The sequence below is a fragment of the Pleurodeles waltl genome, chromosome 9 (genome assembly GCF_031143425.1).
Source record: "Pleurodeles waltl isolate 20211129_DDA chromosome 9, aPleWal1.hap1.20221129, whole genome shotgun sequence".
Taxonomy (NCBI): domain Eukaryota; kingdom Metazoa; phylum Chordata; class Amphibia; order Caudata; family Salamandridae; genus Pleurodeles; species Pleurodeles waltl.
In genome coordinates this window covers 483,061,386-483,088,114 of record NC_090448.1, presented here as the reverse complement: position 1 = coordinate 483,088,114, position 26,729 = coordinate 483,061,386, and the positions used below count along the sequence as shown (strand labels likewise).

At 40.8% G+C, this 26,729-nt stretch overlaps 1 protein-coding gene across 1 annotated transcript; it reads left to right on the top strand.

The window, feature by feature from the left end:
- On the top strand, positions 1 to 24,215 carry CDCA4 (cell division cycle associated 4). The gene is made up of 2 exons (XM_069207326.1): positions 1 to 168; positions 21,193 to 24,215. The coding sequence occupies exon 2, from the start codon at positions 21,198 to 21,200 to the stop codon at positions 21,921 to 21,923; it is 726 nt and encodes a 241-aa protein (XP_069063427.1). The 5' UTR covers positions 1 to 168; positions 21,193 to 21,197; the 3' UTR covers positions 21,924 to 24,215.
- The last annotated feature ends 2,514 nt before the right edge of the window (positions 24,216 to 26,729 follow it).

The following is a 26,729-nucleotide window of genomic DNA, read 5'->3' as shown; positions in this document are numbered from 1 at the left end:
TTTTACGAGAGGAGGCGGAAGCCTGACTAATCGATCTGTAGCAGTGGGTAGAGTTGGCGGTTGAAGGCCAAAGAGGCGAGCGTGAATCGGGCCGACGAACCGTGCCGAGCCAGACCCAGGCCTTTTGCATGCCTCTCTCTTTAGAGCCCGACTGATAACACCCACGCTGTGAGTATTGATCGCCGAAGAGCAATGTAGTTCCTCTGAGCGACATGTAGACAACAGTCCGATGGCCTCTTCCGCTAGAGCAGGGCACTGATTTATTTTGTTCACACTACGGCTTGATGTAGCGCTTGGATTGGCCTGGCGCCCTTACATTTTTCTGCAGATGGGAGGCCCTTCCTTTCCCCAGTTCCGCGCTTCACAACCCATCCCCCCCCCCCTTTCCGCCGCTTTTCGAAAATGCCGCTAAGATACAATGAGCGAGACGTTCAAAATGGCGGCGCTGCATGCCCCGAATGGGGGAGGGGTGGCCTGGCAGTCTTCGCTGAACAAGGCCGTTTATTTCGCGGTGTTAACGGCAAATCCTTTTGGTTTGCATTCTTCCCTCCAACAGGCCGCATGTCCAGACTGTAGCTCACAGAAGGAGCAAGTGCGATTAGCCGCCCTTTTCTCATTTACGTGTTTTTATTTTGCATTAACATTAAGACGAGAGCGTCTTTTCAGCCAAAAATTATTTCTCTTAAATTTTAAACATTTAAAATGTCAGTGTGCCAGGTATTGGGGACGTACAATTCTCTCAGCGAGCGATTTTTCTGATAGGGACCTTGTCAGTGGTATCCATTTTTGTAGTCGTTACGTTTGCTATGCATCTATTCAAATGGTCGGTTACGTCGTTTACATAAATAATTGTACAAGGGAAAAGCGCCTTCTTTTGTTGGTAAGAAGGTAATAATCAATTGACCGAAGTTTAGGCCCGGTTTAGTGTGTGGATTCTTTAGTCTTCTCTTTCAAGAGGACCGGTACACTTCAACCCACCATTCTCACCTCGTATTAAACATCTTAAAGCACACGACTCCTAAACATGGGGTATGCTATGGAAGTACTTTGTTTGCGCGCAAAGAGTATTTCCCCATTTCAGAAGTGGCCGCATTTACGTTGGCCTTTTCTGTAATGCTTAAGCATAGGATGCAGCAAAGATATATTGGAGCAAGAGAAGCTGTACACTTTCTGCTTGTCTTAATTGTCGTATAACATGTATTCTTTATGGAATATCTAATCTGGTTAGTTCAGGTTACCTCCGAGTTGGTATTCATGAGGCCCGATAATAGTCACCAAATCATCTGTTATCTCCTGGCTGGAGGATAGAGGAAAGGCGAAGTATGCTCAGTTCCTTAAAGCATGGTGCAACTAAACAAATGCAGACTAAAGGTCGCTGGGGCTCAGCTCACTTCCAATTAGAAACATGATGGAAAATTGCCTGTAACGAACGAGGAGGTTAAAGATAGGCTACACAACGTAGGATTTCTGATTTGACCGCAAGAAGTTGGAAGGTTTGAATGCTGGAAGGGCACTGGAGCACTCGCGATGAGTTTGTAGCTTTGACTATTGGACTAGGTTAATTTGAGATGTTGAAATAAGAAAGTGACATGGTACATCTCTGGTCCAGCGAGAGTATGCATAGTGGTGGGGCGGCAAGTTATGTGATTACGCTATTCCTGATAATGTTAGTGAATTATAGATTTGCCTCTGGGTTCGAGGTAAAGAGCATGTTGCTTAGGGAGTGGTCGGATATACATTTTTAAAGTCTTATTTGAAAGAAAACATAAGCACGGGGTGAGGCGTTCCATATCTTGTTACATCGAAATAGTTTTCAAATGGGTATTATCAACAGCCTGGTAAGTATACAAAACAAGCGTGAGCACACATCACAGATTAGGCTATAGACCATTTTAGCCCCTGTTCAATCGCAATCTAGTGCGCCCGTTTCGTTTCCCACTCGGCTTTTAGATCATCTAGAGGACCTGGGAATTGTTTAATATGTGAAAGTTTGGTGATGCCCTTATTCCACAAGTGTTCAGATATTATTCTACTTTCCTAGGGATTGTACTTCCAGGAGGTCTTCCAACCTAGCTCGTCTGCCATCTTGAGCATGCCTCAATTGGAACTAGAGAAAGTACTGGGATGTATGAAGTCTAGATTTTGCTGCCAGGTCATCTTCACGCTTAATATGATTTTGAGTCCCCAGTCCCATTTGGGACATGTCTATCAAATCCCAGGCATGAAACCCCTTCAGACGTGGTTTGCAGGAGTCATCTGCCCTGCTCTAAGGAAATCATTTGCGCCGGGACACCCTGCCGCCTCATGTCACAGCGCCTCTAGCCACCACACCATCGGGAGATCAGAACTGAGTGGCTGCCATACAGCAGAGCGAGTAGGTCGTACCAGTCAAGCATGTGTATCTCTAGTCAAAAGCCTGGATCTTATCTTTCTCCATGCATCCCAGTCATTTGTTGGGTTAAGTTACCCAGTAGTATACCTTTAGGGTTGCACAACCATGACTCGCATCATAAGCTGTCCTGTTGCCATTGGCGAAGGGGTGACGAGAGGAACTAGGAAATCATTTTGAAAAGCACCTCAACATGACCAAAAATGACAGTGTGGCCCAAAGCAAGGGGAACATGTTTAGCTCCCTGCTTCCACGTTGGGACAGGAGCATTTTCATATCTCGGTATCAAAAGTGGTCTCTGGCGTTCTGTATGGAAGTTAAGGCCAGGAAAGAGGAATATTCTATTAAATGAACATATGTGGACTTTCCCCAGGTGACCCTAAGGCTAGATGTGTCCTTATAGATGCTAAGTATATCCATGCAGCGTGGAGGGGTTGTTGTCTGGGTTTCACCTGAAAAGTATGTTATCCATGTGTAGGATACCCCATTGTTTGAACCACCACCCTTTTGTGTGTCAATCCTCAGCCATTCAGTTAGCAGGTACATAACTAAAGCAAAGATCATGGGGAAAGTGAACATCCCTGGCACTGAAAGTGACCCATTAACTCATACCAGGTTGTGTAGTGTTACGGTGAAGTCTCATGGGAGTATGATTGTCATGTAAAAAGACAGTAGGTTCGGAGATAGTGTCAAGTTCTTCGCAGAAGTGATGCTGTGAATCATGCAGACTGTTGATGGTGAGCTTTGGACATCTGTTCTCAGTGAACTCGAGGTGTGACACAGCTTGGCTAGGTCAGTGTGGAAAGCTTTGTGTGAGAATGAGTCATTGGGGACTATCGGTGTCTCTGATCGCAGCAACGCGTGTGCGGGCTTATTGAAAGTGACTCACGGTATTTGATTGCAGACTAATATAGCGTTTCAGAAAGCGTGCATACCTATGTGTTTTGGTTTGGACTCAAAAGAATTAGGTCACTATTACTATCAGAATGGTTAATTGTGATTTATAACTTTTATTGCCGTACATTTGTCAATTTAGTTTTATGATAGATAGCAGCATGTCAAACCGGCTGATGTGTATTGGGGGAAAAAATGCCGGGTACTCATAGGAACATACAGCTATGGATGCAGTAAGCATCGTAATCCGCATGTTATTCCCCCAATTTTTGGGTGGTAATTTATGCACCTGATAATCTCGGACTCGGCGGTGCAATGAATATTTTACCAATTACCATGCCATTTGTAGTGAGAGCCAATGAGGCTTGACTTTGTCCATATGTTCCTTGGAAATATATTTTAAAGTTTCCAACTTGTGTTGAAGTGGCATTGTCAATGTCACTCTGACCTCAGTACACAGCTGTGTAGCTGCCTATACGGTTTAGTCAAAAAATGCGATTATAATATGCATGCCTGTCTTTCCCGCATCCTTCATCACAATGCTATGTGCTGTGCCCCAAAACACAATAACACCTCCTTAGTCACTAATGCATGACAGCAATGCGACCCCTATAGGACTATAGAAAAGCTACAATACATTATATCCTGCTTCCCACAAGATTTTGTAAAAGAAGGTAAAACATGTTGCATGTGGTAAATATAAACCTATATCTCCCAACTAGCTATTCACTTTATTTTTTGACTGTTTGAAGGATTCGTCGGAGTTGGATAAAAATGGCTGGTATTTAAATTTAACCATGAAATCTTGATACATGGGTTTGTTCTTTGCAAGATCAATGTGTGTGGCTGAGGAGGACCCCCAGGGACAGGGGCTGTGGTGCTCACGGCACGGCCCGAGGTGGAGAGAGCACCGATCACAGAGAACCATAGTATCTTCATCCCATAGACTACTGTAGGAACCTGCCAGCCAAACTGAGACTGCACAAAAGCCAGAACGTGATAAGTCTTAAGGCATCCACATTATTCAGGCCGAACGTTACTGCTAAGTCTACAGTGGTAGGAAAAGTGATGAGGTGGCTTTGTACATCCTAGCACAATGCTCAATGTTTACACATGGATGACTAGCTAATACTATGGATGAGACTGGCTGATGAAGGGTGATATCCTGAAACTGGTCCTAGGATGCTTGTTTCCAGTCCAGGGAGAACCTGGCATGGTAGTTCGGGCTGGACTGTTCCCATGGGGAACAGGGTCAAGACTGATTTGCATATGGCTTGGTCCAAACTGGAATGGCATGGGTAGCAAAAAAAAAAACAATGTAGTTAGAGCCAGGTCTCTGTACTGGGGGGTGAATGTTTGACATTGTTCAGCATTCCTTCCATCACTTGTTCTTTTTTACAGCTTGTCTTGCAGCCAGCACATGCGCGCTGCCTAGGCTCGGCCTAAAAATGAGGAAATGGTCTATGTAAGGGTTGGAGATGAATCTGTTAAAAAGGAAGCAAGTGCAGATTTGAAATGGGAAACATGTAGTACGGAGACTGAATATAATTCCGTATTTCAAAAACATAACAATTGGATAAGGGCTTTTATGCATGCACGTGTTTTTTTTGGGGGGGGGGGGGTGCACAGTTTAATGGAGGTGTGGTGTGTCAGAGTGCGAAGACCAGTGATTTTAGTTTTTGAGAAAGTGGACCTCTGAAGAGGCATTGTGAAGGATTGTATGCACCTGGCACTCTTTAATTTATTTTTGACCCTGGTTTATTTTGGGCATTATAGTGCATTACATCCAATAGCAGTGTAGAAAATAGAGAATGAATGCTTCATTTGAAGCAGTTGTTCCTTGAAATGTGAATTTGTGATCTAGCCCATGTGTTAAATGTTGGGCTTGTCATAATCCTTTTAGGGGGACTGAAATAAAGCAGGACACACTAATAAGTTGCCCTTGACGAATTGCTGGTGCTTCTTCCTCAACTAGTAAAAAGTAATGCCTTCTCCTTCGACTTATTTCTTTATTCTTGTTCATAGACATACTTTCATTTTCCCAACTAAAGCTAGATTAGAAGTGGATATTTGTCCAAGTAGCCAGTCCCTATGACAAGCTCACATGCAGAAGATCAAATCTATGGGAACAATTGTGGGAAAGTGTGACAGATAAAAATGTCAGACAGCAGTGGGTGACCATCCTAAATGGTGTCTGTGTGTGTGTGTGTATATATATATATATATATATATATATATATATATCCCAGTCACCACTAAGAAGTTATCGTTGGGATCTTGTTTCCATTGAAAAAGCATTTTTTGACTTGCCTGTCTTTTGCACCGCTCAATGATTCTTAATGAAATCCTCCCAAAAAAGTGTCTCTGTGATTCTTGTTGCGCATGGAAGGTTTCGGGGATGATCTGGCAAGCGGGGGCCAAGAAAAAGGGGGTGGGTTGAAATAACATTGTTTTCCATGTTAAGTACTACAGGACCTTAACATGTCTACAGCACCAAACTACTGGACGGAATTACACCAAAAGTGTCCGAAAGCTGGCTTTTGGTAACAGATTGTGCTTTTGCTTAGTTAATAGAAATCCGTTCAGTAGTTTTTGAGAAATTAAGGGAAATCCAAATTTGTATTTCTCTGACCACGCAGTATTCGAGAATAAAAAACGGACTTGTGCAGGGAAATGCTTGGGGCTTGGCTTCAGCAGAGTCAAGGAAAAACGCAAAAAAACCACTAGAGCAAAAAAAGCATTAAACAAATATTATTTGCAACGAATTAGGAATATGTGCCCAAAGGTAGCTTTATCTTGCGCCCTCACCGTGCACTAGTTACCCCACAAATTACAGCACTCATGACATCTTCAATGGCGTCATTGATAGTCACTGTAACATCTGCAGTAAAATTATTTCTCACATACCTGTGCTTGGCGAGCGTGCAAGTTATAGTTACCTTTGGGCATGAATTATAGTTACTTTGGGTAACTCTAACTATAACATGTGTATTTGTATGGTTTTGTACAAGTAAATTCAGAACCTAATTATGTCCCTGTAACCTTTGTTTTTTTAAGTCTGTGTATGTATGTATATATATATATCGCACATTGGTTTATTTACACATTTTTATATAGTGTTTACTTTACCCAGAGGTTCCAAGATTCTTTCACTATAGAAATAGATCATTACATAAGGTAACATTTACATTGTCAAACAATGTAGGTACGTGTAAAGGCCAAAGACATTGGAGAGAAATAATCTAGAAGGGTAACCAAACATATCATCGTTCAAACAGTCATAGTGAAATCACGATGTGAAGTTGGCCTTAATTATTATAGTCCTAATTGTAATAAAGAGATTATTAAAACATACAATTATCATACAAACCTTTGTCAGAAATGCATTTTTGGCATTAGAATGTAATGCTCAAAACCGCCCCTAGGGGGCACCATAACAAAAATATAATTTGAAAGAAACATGATTATGTAATGATATTGTTAATCCCAAGAGGGAATACCCCTATGGAAAAAAAATACAGGAGAAAGTAATGCAGTGTAACCATATACTTGGCCCCTAGAGGGCATTTTAGGGCTAGCAGTCCTACTACATTATTGCAAACAAGGTCTTTAAAACAAAACTTCTCCCAGCTGTAAAACAAGTCGTAGCCATGAGAAAGCTTGAAAGACTGAATAGTGGGAGAGGTTATTATTTTGGGGTCCCCACTAACCTAGTGTGGAAACCCAGAGATGATGATGAGTGTTTTGAAGGTGGTCCCATTGTCCTAGGACCAGCACAGGCTGAGTTATGAGCAAAAAACATTTGCCAAAGTAATGCCCTGCAAAGCATTATGGGACGGGTTCGGTGCCATAAATATTGTAGCATGTTGCATGCAATGCTCAGAACAGCCCCTAGTGGACACCACAATAAAATAGCCTTTGGAAGAAATATGGTCATGTAACCATGCAGTCCGCCCTTAGAGAGCATAATCACATGATAAAGGATTGTTAGAAAGTAATGCAGTATAATCATATATTTAGCCCCTAGAGGGCATAGTGCATTGCACATTTTCAAGGCTAGGAAGACTATTACAAACAAGGCCCATAAAAATAGCTTTTTCCAGCTGTAAGATAAAAGTTCCAACCATGAGAAAGCTTAAAAGATAATGAATGGGATAGGGGTTATTATTTTGTAGTCCCCCCTAACAGTGGGGACATAGAGATGATGTAGACAGCACATAAAGGTCAGTGTTTTGAAGATGGGTTCCATTGTCATAGGACCACCACAAGCTGAGTTATCAGCAAAAATGTTTTGTAAAAGTACTGCACTGCAAAGATGTAGACAGAGCGTGCTGTGAACGTTTTGGTGGTGGTTCCTTTGTCCTAGGACCACCATAGGCTGAGTTATGAGTAAAAATGTTTCGAAAAAGAATGCTAAGCATAATGGGACGAGTTTCCTGAGTGCAGTGCATAGTATAGTAACTGCTCTCTCACTGTGCAGGGAGAGCCGCTTTCGCTTTAAAGACTTATGTTTTAGTAAAGCATTCACACATTTTAAGTGTTTTGAGGGGACCACAAGAAATTACTCAGATTTAGGTAACTGTGAACAATATGCCCAGCGCTCCAAAACTGCTGATCGAGGTCACACTGTTGTGCCTGATCGTGCTGTGAGCACCATGGCTGCCATGTAGCACGAAGGGGAGAGACAAAAAGTAGTTCGCCCATGCTGAGTTATCTTGCCAATCACAGAATTCTCCATGTAAGCTCCATAAAGTGATTTTTGAAAGGCAAGCCCATGAAGGAGTTAGTGATGGGTGGGGTTAAAAGCCCACAGTACTTGTTTTCAGCTAAACTCAGACCGGACGGAGATCCTCAGTCTGGGACGACTCCTGGTAGCTGACCACACTTAGCAGCCCCCACCCCTACAAACCACTCTGCAACCTCAGCGTTTTCCTAGAGTCAGCGCTCACCAGGTCAGCTCCGGTGCGGTCACCTGTTTCCACACCCTCCGACTCCTGGAAGATCTTCAGATGGATCCCAAGCCACTGCACAAGACTGTGACACGCTCTGATTGCAAGGAGATTTGACTACGGCAACACCGTCTATGCTGAAACCACCAAGAAGAATCTGAGCAAGTGTAGCCAAGTAAAGACATGTATCTGTTTGCTCAATATTGTTATGTAGTTGAAAGGGGGCGGCTTATGAGGAATGTATGTTTTCAGCAGTATTCTTGGTTTTGTAGTCTCCATGTTCAGAGCAAACTGATAATCTGCTGTCACAAAACATCAAATGAAAAATAGATTTATTTTTAATATGAACTATTTGGTTCCAATAAACTGTACAATTGTCTTCTGGAGGATGCAACACAACCCGCCATGCTCGAGTCGAAATCCAGGCTCTTGCCCCTCTACCCCATCCATTCTCTGTCCTCAGCCTTGCAGCAGAGAAGGATATGGGCTGCCATCCCCCCTCAAGTTCACCACTCCCTCCTCATTGCCAAGGGCAACCATTCCGAAGACCTGTTGACTTTGCCAATGCTTGTTTCCTTTAGAAATGAAGTGCACGGTTTGCTCCCAAATCTGAATCTGCCCCAGTTGTTTGTCTGGGTTAGCACAGAGTTCACAAAGGCAGAGTTTGTTTTCTTAACATGCACGTATACGTAGCCAACCAGAAAAAAAAAATCTGTGTAGAGAATCTGTGGATTCCACCTTGAATACTATGCACGAAAAATAGAAAGGCTTGCAAGTACATTTTTCAGAGATTTGGCTGCATCAGTGTTTAAACCCCAGCTATGCATGAGTCCCACGGACACAAAATGATCAACCCAAGAATTTCCTTCGTTAATATTTGTCATGCCACCGCTGTGGATCTTTAACTGCATAGAAAATGTTATAATTGGAAGAGACCACCATCAGTGTCGGCCACATCCCTGGCGCTGCGAGGAATGTCCTTTTTGCAAATCGCATATTAGTCATTGAGATTGTAAACTCACCCTCCACATCTATTGTATCATATTTTTCAGTTTGGAGAGTGAGGAGGAAAATGTGTGCCCAACATGTCTCATGCTCAATTTGAAACAAAACTCTGAGTTAAGTGGCAGATACAGTTTGCCATGTGTGCTGTAGTTAAACATCTGTGCCCCCATCATTCCATCAGCACATGCTTGTGACGATTCATGCATATACTCGCTCAACACCTATGCAGTAGCACATGATATGGCAGCCGGAAGAATCATGACCTGTGTACACTTGATTACGCCACCCCCTACCCTTTTTTCCTCAGTGCTGTATGGTATCAGCAAAAATAATTTCTGTTTGCTGTTGAAGCACGCCATTAGCACTATGTATTGGGGCCGTTTGGTCACCGCCTTGCAGACTACCCGGTTACATGGATAATTGCACGATTGCCAATATGTTTTTTTGTGTGTCTCTCTCCTTCGCGCTCATGGCAGCTGCAGTGCTTGGAGTCGGTTAGTTCTTGTTCTTATTTAGACCGTCCAACTGGTGTTTGTCACTTCCGTGGAACATTGCTTGTCTACACCTCTATCTGCTTCTATGCCGCCACCTGTGCATCTGCATCATTTTTGGAAAGCACTTCATGAGTGCCCATGTTTTTCCCGCTTTGTCTGCCTTTGCCGCCTACCGCTTTCCACTTGACTCATGTTGTTTTCCAGCTGCACTTCACCCTGCGCCTATCCTCCCTACTTTTTACACACCACTTTCCCTTTCATGAAAAAAAAATGTGAACTGTCCATCACATGGTGTGTGGAGTTTGTAGGTTGCAGGCAGTATTTAATTGTAGCAGTAAAGGTTTGATAGCTCTCCGTGTTTACCAAGGAAAATTTTGTTTATTGGGAAATGTGATCGCTTTTCTAGTTTAATTAAAAGTAGAAATGTGTTCTAGGTTGGCTTTGAAGGAGAACGCACGTGCCCTTATACGAGTTATGCATTATTTTTCTCAGGTAGCTGCGGGAGAGGCTTCTGTTGGTTTCGAGTACCTAAAAGAGTGCCAGGTTTCTAGGGGTTACTGCACATGAATGTTTAAAGTGACAGTTATTCCGTGGAAGATGAGCACAGTAGACTCTTCAAAGGTGTACTTAGACTTACTATATAACAGAACCCATGTATTTGTAAAACACATGTTCAGTCTCGGAACTGATAACGTGTTTGCTGTTGCTTAAGCTTATGGTACTGATTTGTCGACCATGTAAGGATGAATGGTAGTGTGGACCTTCTGGGATTCGAACCGTGGCAATGCAGTCAGACAAAGATCCTCAGTGTATGGAACTGGTGTTCATGTGGCACTAGAAGGTCCTGTCTTCAGCCAGCCATCTATTTTGCTATTGTTACCAACTCTGAAACCTGCGATTCAGACAAAGCGTTATTGTGAAAGAGAAAAGCAATTTAATCGATTGGTAATTTATCAACCAACACCCTCCACGTATCCCTGCTTCTCTGTAAAATAGCTTGAATCATAGCCCAGAGCTCCCATATTCAGCACTCCATTGCGTTCTACACATACATGCATTTAGATTCATTCATGAGGTAGATACCAGAGAGCCACCTGTGAACACCCCAGTGCTCATACACGCACATCCAGATTGTAATTAGTGAATGCAATACAGAGTGTTATGGTGCGGTTAAGTTGGCTGTGAGTCTCAAGTGTTGTACTTTATTTAGACTTTTTAAAATAAGAACGATATGTTAGTATAATCTGGTGCCTGTTTATACTGTCTGAGCACAGTAGAAAACAAACGTTGCAAACTTGATATCTCACTCTAGTTTAAATTAGCGGTAAATGTCCACCACTCTTACTTTTTTTTAGGTCGAGTGAAAGTGTTCAACCTCGTGTGTACTTCTTATGGCTTAAAGGGATTTTAATTTGTTGGTTGCAGTTTCCTTTAAAAATTCTTGCTCTCTAGTGGTCAGTTCTGCCTTTTTTCTCCCTCCTTTTTCTGTTTCAGAGCAGTGACTAACTAATGTATTCTACTTTTGGTATCTTTATTGCTGTGACAAACTATTTTTGTTATTTCTGTGGTGGTCCCCTTTTACTGTGGGTGCTTTAACCTCTTAGCTGCTCGGCCTTTCCCCCCCCAGTGCTGAGCCCTTTTTTGGCTATTTGGTGTAGTTCGCGCTTTGGCCTTAACTTTTTGTCCACATAAGCTATCCACGCCAAATTTGCGTCCTTTTTTTCCAACATCCTAGGGATTCTAATGGCACCCAGAGTTTGTGGTTTCCCCTGGAGGAGACCAAGAAATTAGCCCAAATACAGTGAACATTTTGTTTACAAAAAAAAATGGGGAAAAAAGGGCTGCCGAAGAAGTCTTGTGTTTTTTTTCTCCTGAAAATGACATCAACAAAGGGTTTCTGGTGCTAAAATCACCATCTTCCCACCTTTCAGGAACGGGCAGACTTGAATCAGAAAACCACATTTTTCAACACAATTTTGGCATTTTACTGGGACATACCCCATTTTTCCTATTTTTGGTGCTTTCCGCCTCCTTCCAGTTAGTGACTGGAATGGGTGTGAAACCAATGCTGGAACCCGGAAAGCTAAACATTTCTGAAAAGTAGACAAAATTCTGAATTCAGCAAGGGGTCATTTGTGTAGATCCTACAAGGTTTTCCTACAGAAAATAACAGCTGAAAAAAACAGCAATTTTTCTCCACGTTTTACTCTGTAACTTTTTCCTGCAATGTCAGATTTTTTTTAAAGCAATATACCGTTACATGATCTGGACTCTTCCGGTTGCGAGGATATATAGGGCTTGGTAGGTTCATCAAGATTCCTAGGTACACAGAGCCAATAAATGAGCTGCACCTTGCAATGGGTTTTCATTCTATACTGGGTATACAGCAATTCATTTGCTAAAATATAAAGAGTGAAAAATAGGTATCAAGCAAACCTTTGTATTTCCAAAATGGGCATAAGATAAGGTTTTGAGAAGCAGTGGTTATTTGCACATCTCTGAATTCCGGGGTGCCCATACTAGCATGTGAATTACAGGCCATTTCTCAAATAGACATCTTTTTTTACACACTGTCTTACATTTGGAAGGAAAAAATGTAGAGAAAGACAAGGGGCAATAACACTTGTTTTGCTATTCTGTGTTCCCCCAAGTCTCCCGATAAATATGGTACCTCACTTGCGGGGGTAGGCCTAATGCTCGCGACAGGAAACGCAACATGGACACATCACGTTTTTACATTGAAATCTGACGTGTTTTTTGCAAAGTGCCTAGCTGTAGATTTTGGCCTCTAGCTCAGCCGGCACCGAGGGAAACCTAGCAAACCTTGGCATTTTTGGGGAATCCAAGATGAGGTGACTTGTGGTGCTCTGACCAGGTTCTGTTACCCAGAATCATTTGCAAACCTCAATATTTGGCTAAAATAAACACATTTTCCTCACATTTCAGTGACAGAAAGTTCTGGAATCTGAAGAGGAGCCACAAATTTCCTTTCACCCAGCGTTCCCCCAAGCCTCCTGATAAAAATGGTACCTCACTTGTGTGGGTAGGCCTGGTGCCTGCGACAGGAATAGGTCACACAACTGTCAATGTTGGTCCTTACATGAGGCAGCTGTTGACCCTGGGGTGATCCATTCCTGACACAGGCACTAGGTATAGGCACTCAAGTGGGGTAGTGTTTTTATCAGGACAGGTGAGGAATCACTGGGTGGTAGGAATTTTGTGGATCCCAGCATATTCCTGTAGTTTGTGTGACAAATGTGAGAATTTGTTTTTATTCAACATTTCAGCTTTGCAGGGTATTCTGGGGAAGAAAACTTTGGGGAATCCCCACAAGTCACACCTCTGGACTCCCCCGAATGTCTAGTTTCCAGAAATGTTTGGGTTTAGTGTGTTTCTCTATATGGCCGCCGAACCCAGGACCAAAAACACAGGTGCCTGCCTTACAAAACCAGTTTTGTTTTGCCTTAGATAATTTTGATGTCTCCACAATACGATTTGGGTGGTGGAATTTGGGGCTGAACTAAATTGGGGAGCCTCCAAGAGAGCACTCTCTCGCTCTCTGCTGGCCGCCGCATTCACCTGCTCTCTGGGTTGGGCTAACCCACTATTACCCCATTGCACAGACTGCTTGCGAAGGGAAAGCAGGACTGTCCTCATCACCTCCCTCATAATTTACTGGAAGAGGAGTTATCGAATGGGACTCCTCCGACTGAAAAATCACTCCCAGAGTCTGCGCCATTGTCCTATCCCTCAGATGCTGTCTCAGTATCTGGTGTCTCAGTCTCTGATCCTATGTCAGAGCTGGCCTCTAGAACCCGAGTGACGGCAGCAGTCATCCATCAAGATGCCATCTCTGCTATTGGCTAAACTGTTGCTCTAAAACACTAGCCTGCGTAGACAGTCACAAAATCGATGGTGTGTGTGAGATACGTGCAACAGTAGAGGCCACCTTACCTGCGCTTCTTCCCTCAATCAGCACGTTCTTTCAAGACACTCAAAAAACACCTTGTCACTTACCATTCGTCAGTCTTTAGCACCTCCTGCGCCCAGTCCAACAATCATTATTGGTGCTCCCACTCCCTCCTCCTCGGATTCCCACATTACCACCCAGTAAAAGTGCCCTTCATCTCTCCATAGCCGCCCTCCACCCCGCACATACATTTCATCTGTATTATAGCGCAGGTAATGGCTGACTTTACTAATGTACTCAGCTATTTACATAAAATACAGATTTGCACTTTGCAGTAGGCATATAAACCTGCACTTCTTTATGGCACTAAAACTGCCACTAGACAAGTATGACCCTTTTGTAGCAGAAACATAATCACAATACTTACTTGACTTTTTTATTGCTGCCTAAAAGCTACAGTTGAAAAGCGTCAGTTGAAGTATGTGCATTGCTTTGAAGACGCAAGCTGCAACTGCAAGACAACTGGTGGCAAAAATAAATATATATCACTTTTATATGTGGGTCTGGTTTTCCTGGGGGCCAATCGCAGCCCCCAGGGAAACCCCACACGTATTGACAAAAGTGATATCTATATTTATAGATAGTACTCTGTATGGATCAAAAATTATCAAGAGGAAGAGGCAGAACAGGCCGTGGCTTTGGAAGAAAACTAAATCGGGCAGGATCAATAAAAGAAAATCAAGGAGAGCAAAAAGAAACAGGCAAAAGACAATACTCTCTCAGGAGTTTAAGGAAATAAGCAAATCCCCGAACTTAGTAGTTAATCTCTCTGACTATGAACTAACGGAATTGGAATTAAAAACTCTTAATAAAGGCTTATCGTTTTGCCCTGAAATTCATCATAACCATGTAGACACCCGAATAGACATTTATAAATTCATAAGAAAGTTAAAATTGCTGAAATTTCATGCACAGCAAAAGAAAAAGACTTTGCCTAATTTAGATGGTAATACTACAGTGGAATCAGAGGAGACTCAATTAACAGTTGACCAAGCAACTGATTTGAAAACATGGTTTGATTTAATCCATAACTTACAGGATGATGAATACACGGAAATGGAAGGTTTGCAACAATTAAATGTGAACACCAAATGCCATATACCATCTGGTCTAAAAGAGAAATCAAAGTTTTGTCCAATTCTATCTCCAGGCAATAAAATAGATTTATATTCCGAATTAGTCTTAGAAGACTTGGAGCGCTTACAAAATAAAAGACTAGGAAAGAACATGGAGAACTTGACGAAAAATGAACGCCTGGCATTGAAAAACTTGATGCAAAATAATCGGATTACAATTAAGCCAGCAGATAAAGGAGGAAATATTGTCATCCAAAATATATCCGATTATATGACAGAAGCTTATAGACAATTAAATAATCCAATCGAATATAAAAAGTTGACAAAAAACCCTATTAAAAAGTTGACATTTCTTTTGCACACCAAATTGGAGACTTGGCATTAACAACTGTTACTTGATCGTGAGGAATATAGGGTTCGCTACATAGATGATATTTTTATCATCTGGAATGGATCAAGGCAGGAATTCATGCAATATTTTGGCATTCTCAATAATAATGAAGTGGGTCTCAAATTCACTTGTGATACTAGTCAAACCTCGATTAATTTCTTAGACATTACGATTTATATTGAGAATGACAAAATAGAAACCACAGTTTTTTGGAAAAAGACTGCATGTAATAGTATACTACATGGGAAAAGCTTTCATCCCAAATCTTTGATCAACAGCGTCTCCTAGGGTGAATTTATAAGAATGAGGAGAAACTGCTCTAGTGAAAAAGATTCATTGTCAAAATGCTATCAAACGTATGAAAGATTTAAACCTCGAGGATATAACGAGAATATTCTCAAGAAAAATCTTAATTTGATTCAGTCTAAAAACGAGAGGATTTTCTGTTTTCAAAATAAGGGAAAAGATTCAAAAGAATCAATCAGAATGATAATGCAATATACCAAAGAAAGCACTCTTATTAAGAACATTTTGTGTAAACATTGGCAGATTGTAAGAAGGGACCCGGATTTAGGATCCCTAGTTGGCCCTATGCCTCTATTCTCATACAGGAAGGCACCTAGCATAAAGGATATGATAATTAAAAGTAATTTTGTCTTGGAGAAAGACCACAATTGGCTGGGGGAAAGACAAGGGTTTTTTCAAATGTAATCATTGTAAAGCCTGTAAAATAGGACAATCTCTGAAAAAGGTCATATTTTCAAATGGACAAGAACTGGTAATCAAGCATAAGATCACATGTGATACAAAATTTGTGGTGTATGTCATTGAATGTCATTGCGGTTCCAAGTATATTGGTAGCACAATTTGTGCATTAAAGAAGAGAATCTTGGAACATATAAGAGCAATCACTCATAAGGATTTTACATATGCCACAGCTAGACACTTACAAACCCACACACAAAATGATTGGAGAACCTTGAGGTATTTTATGGTATTGATCATATCCCTGAACATGAGAGAGGAGGTGACAGAGTTAAAAAGTTAAGGCGACTCAAATCTAGATTTATAATACAGATGAAAACGAGGGCCCCCTTTGGGATGAACAATGATGAAGAACTTTATGTCCATTTGTAGGTCCAGCCTTATGTTATAATACCTAGCGTTAATGTGGAATTATAGACGCTTGTACACTAACATTTGGTTTGACCACCTTTGCAGTGAGTAAGAAGAGCTAATTTCTATCCAAGGTGACATATATTTTCTTTTGAAACCATTGAGCGTGGCTCTTTTGTATCTGTTTTACAATCAATGGCTGAATTGATTTACTTGTAAACCGATATGGTTGCATATAATTAACATTTTTGATACATTAAGAAACCAATGCTTATGACGAAATTTAGCGCTATTTTTGGTAGAGTGATAACAATGGCTAGTTTAAAATCTAAAATTTAAATTGAAAGCTAAATTTAAATTAATATAATTTTAATTAAAGTAGTACGCACATTGATATATGCATTTAATAATAAGTTGACCTCTTTTTGTATACAGTCATTGAGGTTAGAATAATGCTGTTTGAATAGAACTGACTTATGCCCTCTTTTGAAACGCAATAACATTCATATAATTATTATTTTCTTTTGCTTGTTTTTTGTTGTGACGTAAGATGTAGTGTTTTAGAACCACAAGTCCCAACATGCATTGTAATCAGCATTGAATGTCACTATAAATAGAAGTTGTAATAGTAACACGATTTTTTTAACTCGAAAAAGACCAGACGGTCGAAACGCGTTGTTCGTTCCTTGTTTCCAGCTTGAAATTAAATAAATGCAAGATTTATCACCCCTAATGGAGTGAACTGCTAAATTTTGATTGACATATATATATATTTATTATTATTATTATTATTATTTTTTTTACAAAAAACACTCAGTTGTGTAACTCACTGCTCACGAAAGCCATAGTATCCCTTTTTGGTAGACTGTAGCAAAACATAAAAGCAACAATGTGAAACTTGCTCACCGTCCCATGGCATCTTGAGTCTTTCTCTCCAGTGCCCCTCCCTGCCAGCACTCACAACCTCGAGTCTTTCTCTCCAGTGCCCCTCCCTGCCAGCACTCACAACCTCGCACACAGGGCATTGCTTATCGCCTTTATTGGGGCCGTAAATCTTCTCAGGCTGCTCTGCTTGTTAAAATACCAGGCAAGAATGCTTGCAAGACTTCAAAACACAAGGTAGTGCAGTCATCTCATCTTTCCTCAAGAGCTTGTGATTTCTGATGCTCTAGTGACCTTTTACGGCACAGTTCGTTGCAAATTTAGCAAAACGCTACATACATTTAATATGGTTATTTTGCATCAGTATGTTCCAAATTACATTTATGGTGCAGTGTTGCTAGCTGGCACTCTGCATATGTCGTGCTCTGTTTTATAGTCTTAAACCCAGATTTATTTTGTTATTAAATGCACACTTCCACCTATAGCATTGTGTGTACATAGATTTTATATGACTTATGTGCCTTACTTGTCATTCAGTAATAGTTGTATAGTAGGGCTTGAATACTTGTTCTTTCAATCTATACTATAGCAATTTCCTTATTGTGCCACCTTTTCACATTTCTACATACAGGGGCTGGAGGAAGCAGTGAGCAATAGTTCCATGACTGTAATGCCTTTGAGTCTGCAAACCTATTAACATGCACGATTTAAGGATTTTCACCAGGTCTCCCCTAATTTTTTCCCAAACTGAGAGAGGTTCTTTCTATTTCCCTCTCTATCAGCTGGCTTTACTGCGGGGGATCCCATTCTGCTCTTTCTCAAGGAGCAAAGTAGTCCACCCCTCCCCTTTTCATTTTTTCCCCAACATTTCTATTCTGAAAGAGCAAAGAATCAGCACTCTCACTTGCAAGCTTTGCAAACATGTGCATCTAATCAGAGCGCATTCTGAGAGCATTATACTTGGCCTCATATTATTAAACTCTTCAAAATGTGTGTACTCCCTTTTTTTCATGCTGGAACCACTGTTAGTACAATGTGACCATAAAACATTTAACATCGCTCAGCCTAATAACAAAGACTTTTCATTAATGAACTATAAATACAAGTTTAAACCGCATTAACTTATGGACACTCGTATTACCTCAACTGCAGACAGTTTTCCTTCTATGTAAACTGGCAACCAAAGGGTTTGTGCTGCCGGGGGTTGGGCCTACTTGTCCCAAGGACAAAAACATGAAAACTTGTTACCCTTGACCTCCAAGCAATGTGTCCCAGGTGGTGGGCAATAGGAATTCCACATCCCTCCTGTATCAAACACAGCACCACACAATTCAACGCTACAGAAATCAACATAATTCCAGTCCACGCATTTCCATGACATACAATTCCACTACACGCCACATATATCGATTCACACCACAGATTTCCACATCATGCTATATTTCAGTGCCACGCCACATAAATCCCCTTAATGCCACTCCACAACACATACCACTCCACATAATTACACTCCATGACACACAATCCCACTCAACAATTTCACTACACACAATACCACATAATTCCAATTAACACCAATCCAGTCTCCACACCCTACAATTCAAGCACACACAATTCCACGCCACCTAGTTCTGCTCAAGTCCACATAATTGCAATCCACACCGTATAATTCAACATCATTACACATAGTTCCAAGCCACTCCACATCAATCATACCATACAACATAATTACACTCTGGCGCTATTGAATATCAACAGTCAGAATAGCAAGGTTGCATACTCTTGAATCTACCCCTGGCCTCTTTAATCCACTGCCAGACACTGTTCCCCTTTAGCTCCTTTGTGGGTTCCTGCTTTCTTCCTTTGTTTTCAGTTTTTCACTTCCTTTGTCTTTCCCCTTTGTTCTCCCCCCCCCCCCCCCCCCCCCCCCCTCCAATGCTTTCAGAAAATATCTGCCCACTGGATCAAATTAAGCACTGGGTGCTGCCCCTCATTCACCAGGTCTGGGCATCTCCAGTGTCCTAAGGGATCATTCTGATTAGTTTAGTGTGTGTGTATATGTATGGATATATATATATATATTATTTGTATGTATATCCGACCATTCAATGTCTTTTTAAGCTCTCATGGCTGGAACTTTTGTTTTACAGCTGAGAGTAGTTTGTATTTTAAGGGTCTTGTTTGTAATAGTGTTGCAGTAGGCCTGAAAATGTGTACGCCACTACGCCCTCTAAGGGTTAAATATGTGGTTGTACTGCATTACTTTCTGCCTTGTTTTCATGTTGCTGTGTCCTCTAGACTCTGCCTATATGGTTACATGGCCATGTTTCATTATGGTGTCCTCTAGAGGCTGTTGTATTAGTCAAGATACTACAATATTTGCTGCACTTGGAAACTTGCCCCATAATGCTTTGCAGGGCATTCCTTTTACAAAACATTATTTCCCCCATAACTCACCGTTTGGTGGTCTTCGGGCAGTGGGGCCACCATCAATTTTCAGCACTGTCTAGGGCAGTAATCCCCAAAGTACGGCCCGGGGAGGCGCATGCGGCCCTCCTGACATTTACCTGCAGCCCCCAGGTCAACAGCAGCACTGTGCTGCTGTTTATTCGACTCGGCACAAAAAAAGTGTTAAATAAACGGGCACATTTTTATTTGGCGTCTAGTTGAAGTTAAAGAAAATGAGTAACTAGGGTGTTCTGGAACTCTTAACTTTAGAAACACCTTCATTATTAAAGATAGCTGGCAACAAAAATATAAAAGTATGATTTGTGTGAAATTCAAACATTAACTTGCAGAACCATTTCACCTTAGCACACAACTTTATATCGGAAGTATTTTTTTAAAGTGATAGTTTTCAAAAACGAATTTAGAAACTTTCATCCCTTTCCATCCTACACACCCGGACAACAATGTAAACTGTGAACTAAAAGGCAAGTCAGTTATGTGAACTCTTTGGGAGGGCTTGGTTTCTATAAAATATGAACAACTTTATAGTTTATTAAATCAGACACAGAAGGTTTTATACATCCTACATCCTGAAGACATTATAAGGTTCTTATACGTGATGAAGAAAGAGGAAAAAAAAGGAGGTAAAGTGAAATAAACATTTGCCTATGATCACACAATATGGTTAAGTAGGAAAGCTGGAATTTATGTCCAAGTTTTTGGTTTCACATTGGGCAATTCAGGCCCTAGATGTATATGATTCACTTCCCCTACACACACTTTACCACTACCCCTCCCTGACCTACCCCCAGGCCTCCGACTGCCACCAAGCTGGCAGCAATAAGGCCCTTGGTCACATCAAAGACCAAACAGTGCGGCCCCTGAGAATATTTGTGAGTACCCATGGCCTAGGGAATCTCTAGGTCCCCACACTAGGTTGGGAGTGGGGTCTGCAAAATATTAAACCGACATAACATAAGCAATTTAGGTAAGACTAAGCTAGCTAGATGTGATTTGCAGATCAGCCATTTGGGGCTCCTTGAGATAGGATTTTCAATTTGATTAAGCCATACTGAGATACCTTGTTGACTTTTACCTTAGTGTTTGTTTTTGTCTTGCCTTACTGCAGTCTGGAATTTCAATGTGTTGAGCTCTTGCTAAGCATCTGGCAAAACGACAGTTCAGAAGTACGATGAAGGCGCTTCTCACTGAGGTAACTCTTGTACACCTAGTTCTTCTGCCCATCCCTCTTCTCACAGAAAACAGCTCTGCTATTTTCAGTGTAGTTGGAAGGGAACTGGAGGAGTGGTGTCCTAAGGATGCCCCCTCATATATTCCCTCTTTGCTAGGAGGCACAGTAGCCTCCAGCTAGGGCATACACTATGGCTTTTCTTTTAACAGAAAACAGTTGCAGATGTGCTTCAGTTCTTTCCTGTACTGGATTGATGTCCTGTGTGTCGTGGAACGGTTAGATTGAGTATTGTCAGTGTCTAATCTGAAAATGTCATCAGTATGTTTCTGGTCCACTTTGAGGTTTGTGTGTGCTTTACAGTAAAATGTTTTTTTGTTTTTTTATAGACATTATGTTTGCAAGAGGCATGAAGAGGAAATGTTTTGAAGGCGAAGAGGATATCGAAGGAACAGTAGCTGGCTTTAGAACCATACCTTCGTACAATCTCCAAAGGCAGTCTTTGTTAGACATGTCCTTGGTCAAACTTCAGCTGTGCCACATGCTTGTGGAACCTAACCTTTGTCGCTCTGTGCTCATAGCCAATACTGTACGGCAAATTCAAGAGGAAATGACACAAGATGGGACTTGGCAAATGATCAGTGCACAAACTACAGGACAGCCGCCTTTGGACAGATTGGTTTCAACAGACATCCTTTGTCGTTCTTCGAAGGAACATGAAGGAAAACAGACTTCTGGTTATAGTGAATATGAGGAAATTCAAACACAAGAAATTTCTGATTTATCAACTGTTGGTGGAGTTCAAGCACCGCGAAGTTTGCAGAACAATCTTTGGGAAATGGAAAACCAGCAAGAAAATAGGGGGAATTTGCATAAGTCAATAGATCAAATATTCGAGACATTGGAGAATAAAACTCCAAATTCTGTTGAAGATTTATTTTCTGATGTGGACACTTCTTACTATGATCTTGATACAGTGTTGACAGGAATGATGGGAAATTCCAAAGTAGGCCATTGTGATGTCCTGGATAACTTCACAACTCAACCTACCACAAATAGTAACTGTAAATCAGAACTTAATGAGATTGACCATATCGTAGAAATTCTTGTTGAATCTTGAAACTTGTGTACACACTAGTTAAATGTGCTTTATTAAGAGACTTGTACTTCATTGATAAAGGAATTTGTAAATGCAATTTGCATTAAATACAAAGCACTTCCGAACTTTTCGATGAAAAGTTAACATGCACAGTGTTTTGTTATGATGTATTAAAATGCAAGTTTTTCCTGCATTTTCAGTTTACATTTTTTATGCTGTGAGGCCCTACACATAACCGTTTCAACTTTAGATATTTTTTCTGTCTAGAAAATCCAAGCCTCTAATAAATTATGGCTTAAAAAGGAAAACCTTCAAATGTTGTGATCTATTCAAGCAATTCATTGGATATTCCTTTATGAATATTGCTGTACTATACTCCTGAGTAGCTGTCAGGCCTGTCTAAAAATGCATCACAAGATCACCTTTTATGCTGAAGCAGACCGAACACGGTGCCTTTGACTTTTGCCCTTTTAAAGGCATATTGCTTAAAATCATGGCCTCTTTGAGTTTCAGTGTCTTTTTTTTTTTTTTTAAACTGTCTGTACAATTTGTTTACAGAGATTTTTCGCAATCTTTAAACTACATTATGCTACTTGTATGCAGTATTTTAGATTTTTCATCTATTTTCCTAAGAATATATATTTTACTATTCATCTGGTCAACTGCTCTTTTTATTATAAATGCGTGTTGACTATTTTTGAAAACTTTTGTAGAAGGATTTTTTTTTTTTTTTTTTTTTAACTTGATGAGCTACATCGTAGCCCACTTGGACATTGTAAATACACAATTTTATAAATTGTATTTGTTGGTGTAAGCGTTTTCAGATTTCTGTACTTTTACATAGTACCATACTAACTTAGAAAATTTGAGTATGTAGCACACCTACACATTTATGAACAGTCTTATTGTAATAAATGTGTTCTGTGGAGACAGACATTTCATTTTTGAAATTCTGTTCAAGCCATGCGTAATTTCAAAGTATAAATTATGCTTATTTATATGAATGTCATGCGAGTGTGTTTATGTACCAGCCACAAAACAGTTTAGAAATATCTTGCACTAATTACTGAGTGTTGACGGGGCCTTCAAACATGTCTGGTATGATATTAATATTATCTTGTCCTTTCTCTCCGTGTTCGACTTTTCACTTATCCTCACATAATTCAAAGCAGTTCAACATAGGCTATGTATTTGCTTTGCATACAATGCATACATTCGTTATAGAGTGTATTTTGCATATCTAGCTATGTTGTATCTCAGCTCTTAAATTAGGTTTACTTTTGTAATTGATGTTTGTGGCCGATGTCTAGGTCAATCATGGTTTTAAATTCCTTGTGCAAACAGAAAAACATTCTTGTTTTTTTTGTGATTTTTATTACGGAAACCTGCAAAACGTCACCTGGAGAAACAAGAAATTTACAACTGCAGGCATGTTGTAACTTTTACCTTATGAATGGTGACCTAACTAGTGCTTCTCAGTCCTGAAAGTTGCTACTTTATACGGTACTCTAGGTTTGTTTCATCCAGACAGTAAGTATGCTCAGTAAAATTATCCGTATTCTGAGCTGCAAAGAAATTTTGAAACTTGTGCAGCAGCAATTGTAGTGACATCAATGGTTTAGAAGTCCTGACTAGCAAAGTATGTCATTTTGCAAGTTAATTGTCATTCAGATCTCTCAAAGTCTTATTTAGGCCGGACAATGTATGAATTGTTGATACTTAAAATTGGGGGTTAGGGGAGTGGGGTAACCCTTCAGTATTCATCCGTTTTTGAATTGTGGACTTCGAGGCATAGCTTTGACCTGCACATCCAAGTCGAATATTATAAGTGCTGAGTAGTTCCGTTGTCACACGGTAAAAGGGTGCTTTGGTTGGCCTGCAGTAATGCAATGAGTCTTTGGTATTCAAAACATAATTTTGTATTACATGCTGGAAATTTTTCAAACACTTTTATTGTTTAGATTAAGTCCGGTTTACTGTCTACATAACCCTACTTGTCTTGTTTTGCCCAGCATAATTTACTGTTATCTGGTCATTTATTATTCAAATGCTTAAATTAAAATTTGCTGTTGTTACAGTAACATTTTCAAATAAAAACCGTCCAAAAACTGGATGTTATACCAGTGTTCTGACACCTGTAAATTTCTATGGACCCATAATGAAACTTGTCACACCACACATTTTTGTCAGTGAAACTTTGCCATGGGGAAGAAATGGTTACCGTTTTCTTAAAACCAATTTTATTGTCGTAGCATAGTATTTTATATCTTGAAAAGTGTAACACCCATAGTTTATATTAAACTTTATACATTATTTGGGGGTTTTATGTGGTTTTTTGAAGGAAAAAAAACAGAACTTATGTGGCAAATAAGTCTTAATTGGGATATTCAAAGTGTATTCCTCTGCTCTGTACATTTAGGGCTTAATTTCATACTGACTCTCTTGGAACTGCAGCACCTGCCTGCCCTGTACACTGTCACTTGTATCAATCACTGGGCAGTACATCAAAATAAATGTTACTATATGCATAACAAACTGACTAGAAGGATGGTAATTGAGGATGGAAGACAATATATTTGGGAGATGAAAGTGCTGTGCTCTCAGTATACCACTGTATTAGTTAATGGCGTGGATGCCGGATGGAAGTTTGTGACACTGAACTAGAGGTGCAGCTTTCGTGTGTGTTTGAGGGTTTACCCAGTTTGTGAGTCTGGGGTAAAGAGAAGATCAGCTTCCGAAACTAAAAAGGGTGAGTAAGGTTGTTGTGGTCTTCAGCTTTTGCAGGTGATGACGTGAGAAAAAGGAGCACCATGTGATTGATACAAGTGACCGTGAACATGGCAGGCAGCCAGAAAAGAAAGTAATTTGGCATACAACCCCCTAAACACCACTGAATGAAACACCCTGACCTCCCCCCCCCCCCCCCCCCCCCCCCCCCCCCCCAATTTGGGTAACAAAGCGAAAGGACTGTAATTGCTGAGGGAAAGTGAGAAGCATTTTCTTTTCCTTCCTGTTTAATTTGCATGGATTTGTTGACTGTCTGCCTTGAGAAAGGAATACAAGTGTGGTAGCCCAGGAGAGCGATGTTGTGGAGGTTACTGTAATTGGGTGCTAATAGATGACAGTCGCTTCACAATCAGTAAAAAAAAAAAAAAGTCTGGTCAAAGAGTTTATCAATCTGGGGAACAAGCCAGCTACTAAAGTCTGCCAGAATGGAAATTTTGGGTGGTGGCGAGTAATGCTTTTCTAAGTATCCACAAATATTAGCTTGTAAAGTTGAGGCATGGCGATTAATATGAACGAAAGTGTAGAGTTTCAGGAAGATTGGTGGAGGAGCATTATTTATTTTGAAGTTAGAGTAGGGTTTGGCACATTTCTGGTAGACGTTCCTGTATTAAAGTTGATGATCTCCATTCTGGAGAATTATTTTGAACTGCTAGGGAGAGTAGTGTGCATGATGTGGTGTCAGCAGGCCTAATAATTTAACAATTTCAGATTAATATTCCTGGGCGTTGTGGGGGGGGCATTGTGTGCTTAGATGTGCTGCTGCTGAAAGTGATCTGGGCACACTACGTTCTTCTTTCCACCACTTGTGTGCCTAAACACAGCTCACTCCTCAACTGTCAGGAGGTCACGGTGGTTGCATCTCTGAATAATCACCCAAATGTATGGTGGAAGAATCGGATAGGAGTACTTTGGGTTCTAATCTTGAGTGCTTGCCATATCCAAAAAGAAAAACCAGGCTGCTGGCAGAGCAACAAATTGGACAGTGGTTCACACACTGGCTGAAATGGGGAAGACTGTAATGTCATATCTGTGAAACTGCCAAACCTAGATGCACTTATCTTCACACCAGGACTACCAGCATTGGTTGTGATCAGTGGAACCTTCTCTATATAGCACTGGGGGTAACTAAAGGCCACAAAACTGCTCATTTCCATATGCCTCACACAATATGGATAACTAAAAATTAATAACATTTCCACGCCATATGGCTCTGACGTGCCTAACTTCGTTGTGTGACTTTGGGTGAGCCAGGCACTAAGCATCTTCCAGTGGGACCATGTGCACCAACAAATGTCAAGCTGGTAATAGTACACTCTGGTCACTCCTACTGATCCCGTTGGGTGTGAGAGGCAACTGATGCAACCAGTAATGGAGAGAGTTCTGTTAAAATCCAGATATACAAGAGATACTCACTTACATGGAATGCATTAACGGCAAAGCTATTCTATCTTCCAGGCTTGTGCTAGTTTTCTGCTCTTTGTATGGAAGGGTATAAAAGGAGGTGGAGGTTTTAGTCACTTGTGGGGCCACAACCCAATTTGTGACCTTTTATTCCTCCTATATTCTGCTACACCAGCAGTCACCCCACTGACTGTCTTCTCTATGCACTGCATTCTTGAAGATTTATAAAATGGCAACACTCCAACACTGGGTCATACTGGACACTTTTTATGCCAGATACCTTCATCTGGACTACCTGGTTGAAGAGAGACGCCTGGTGCATTTTGACCAGGCCCCCAAAATTAATTGTAAGGTTGATACTGCAATTAGCTTTTGATTCACATGCATACCACCTCTCACAAAACAGAAGCTAATCCCCTCTGTGATGGGATATTTGGTGTAGAGGCCTTTTAGCCTCCAACATGCAGAACTAATGAACTCCACTCAGCCAGGCATATCAATTGAATTTCATTAAGCCAGGGACTCCTAGCCTACGTATGTATCAGCTATTTCTATAGCGTGAACCTAGCCAAGAGACAGCAGAGCACTGTATAGGATCAAAGACAATCCTAAAGTCAACGTGTGATCGCTGGGCTGTAA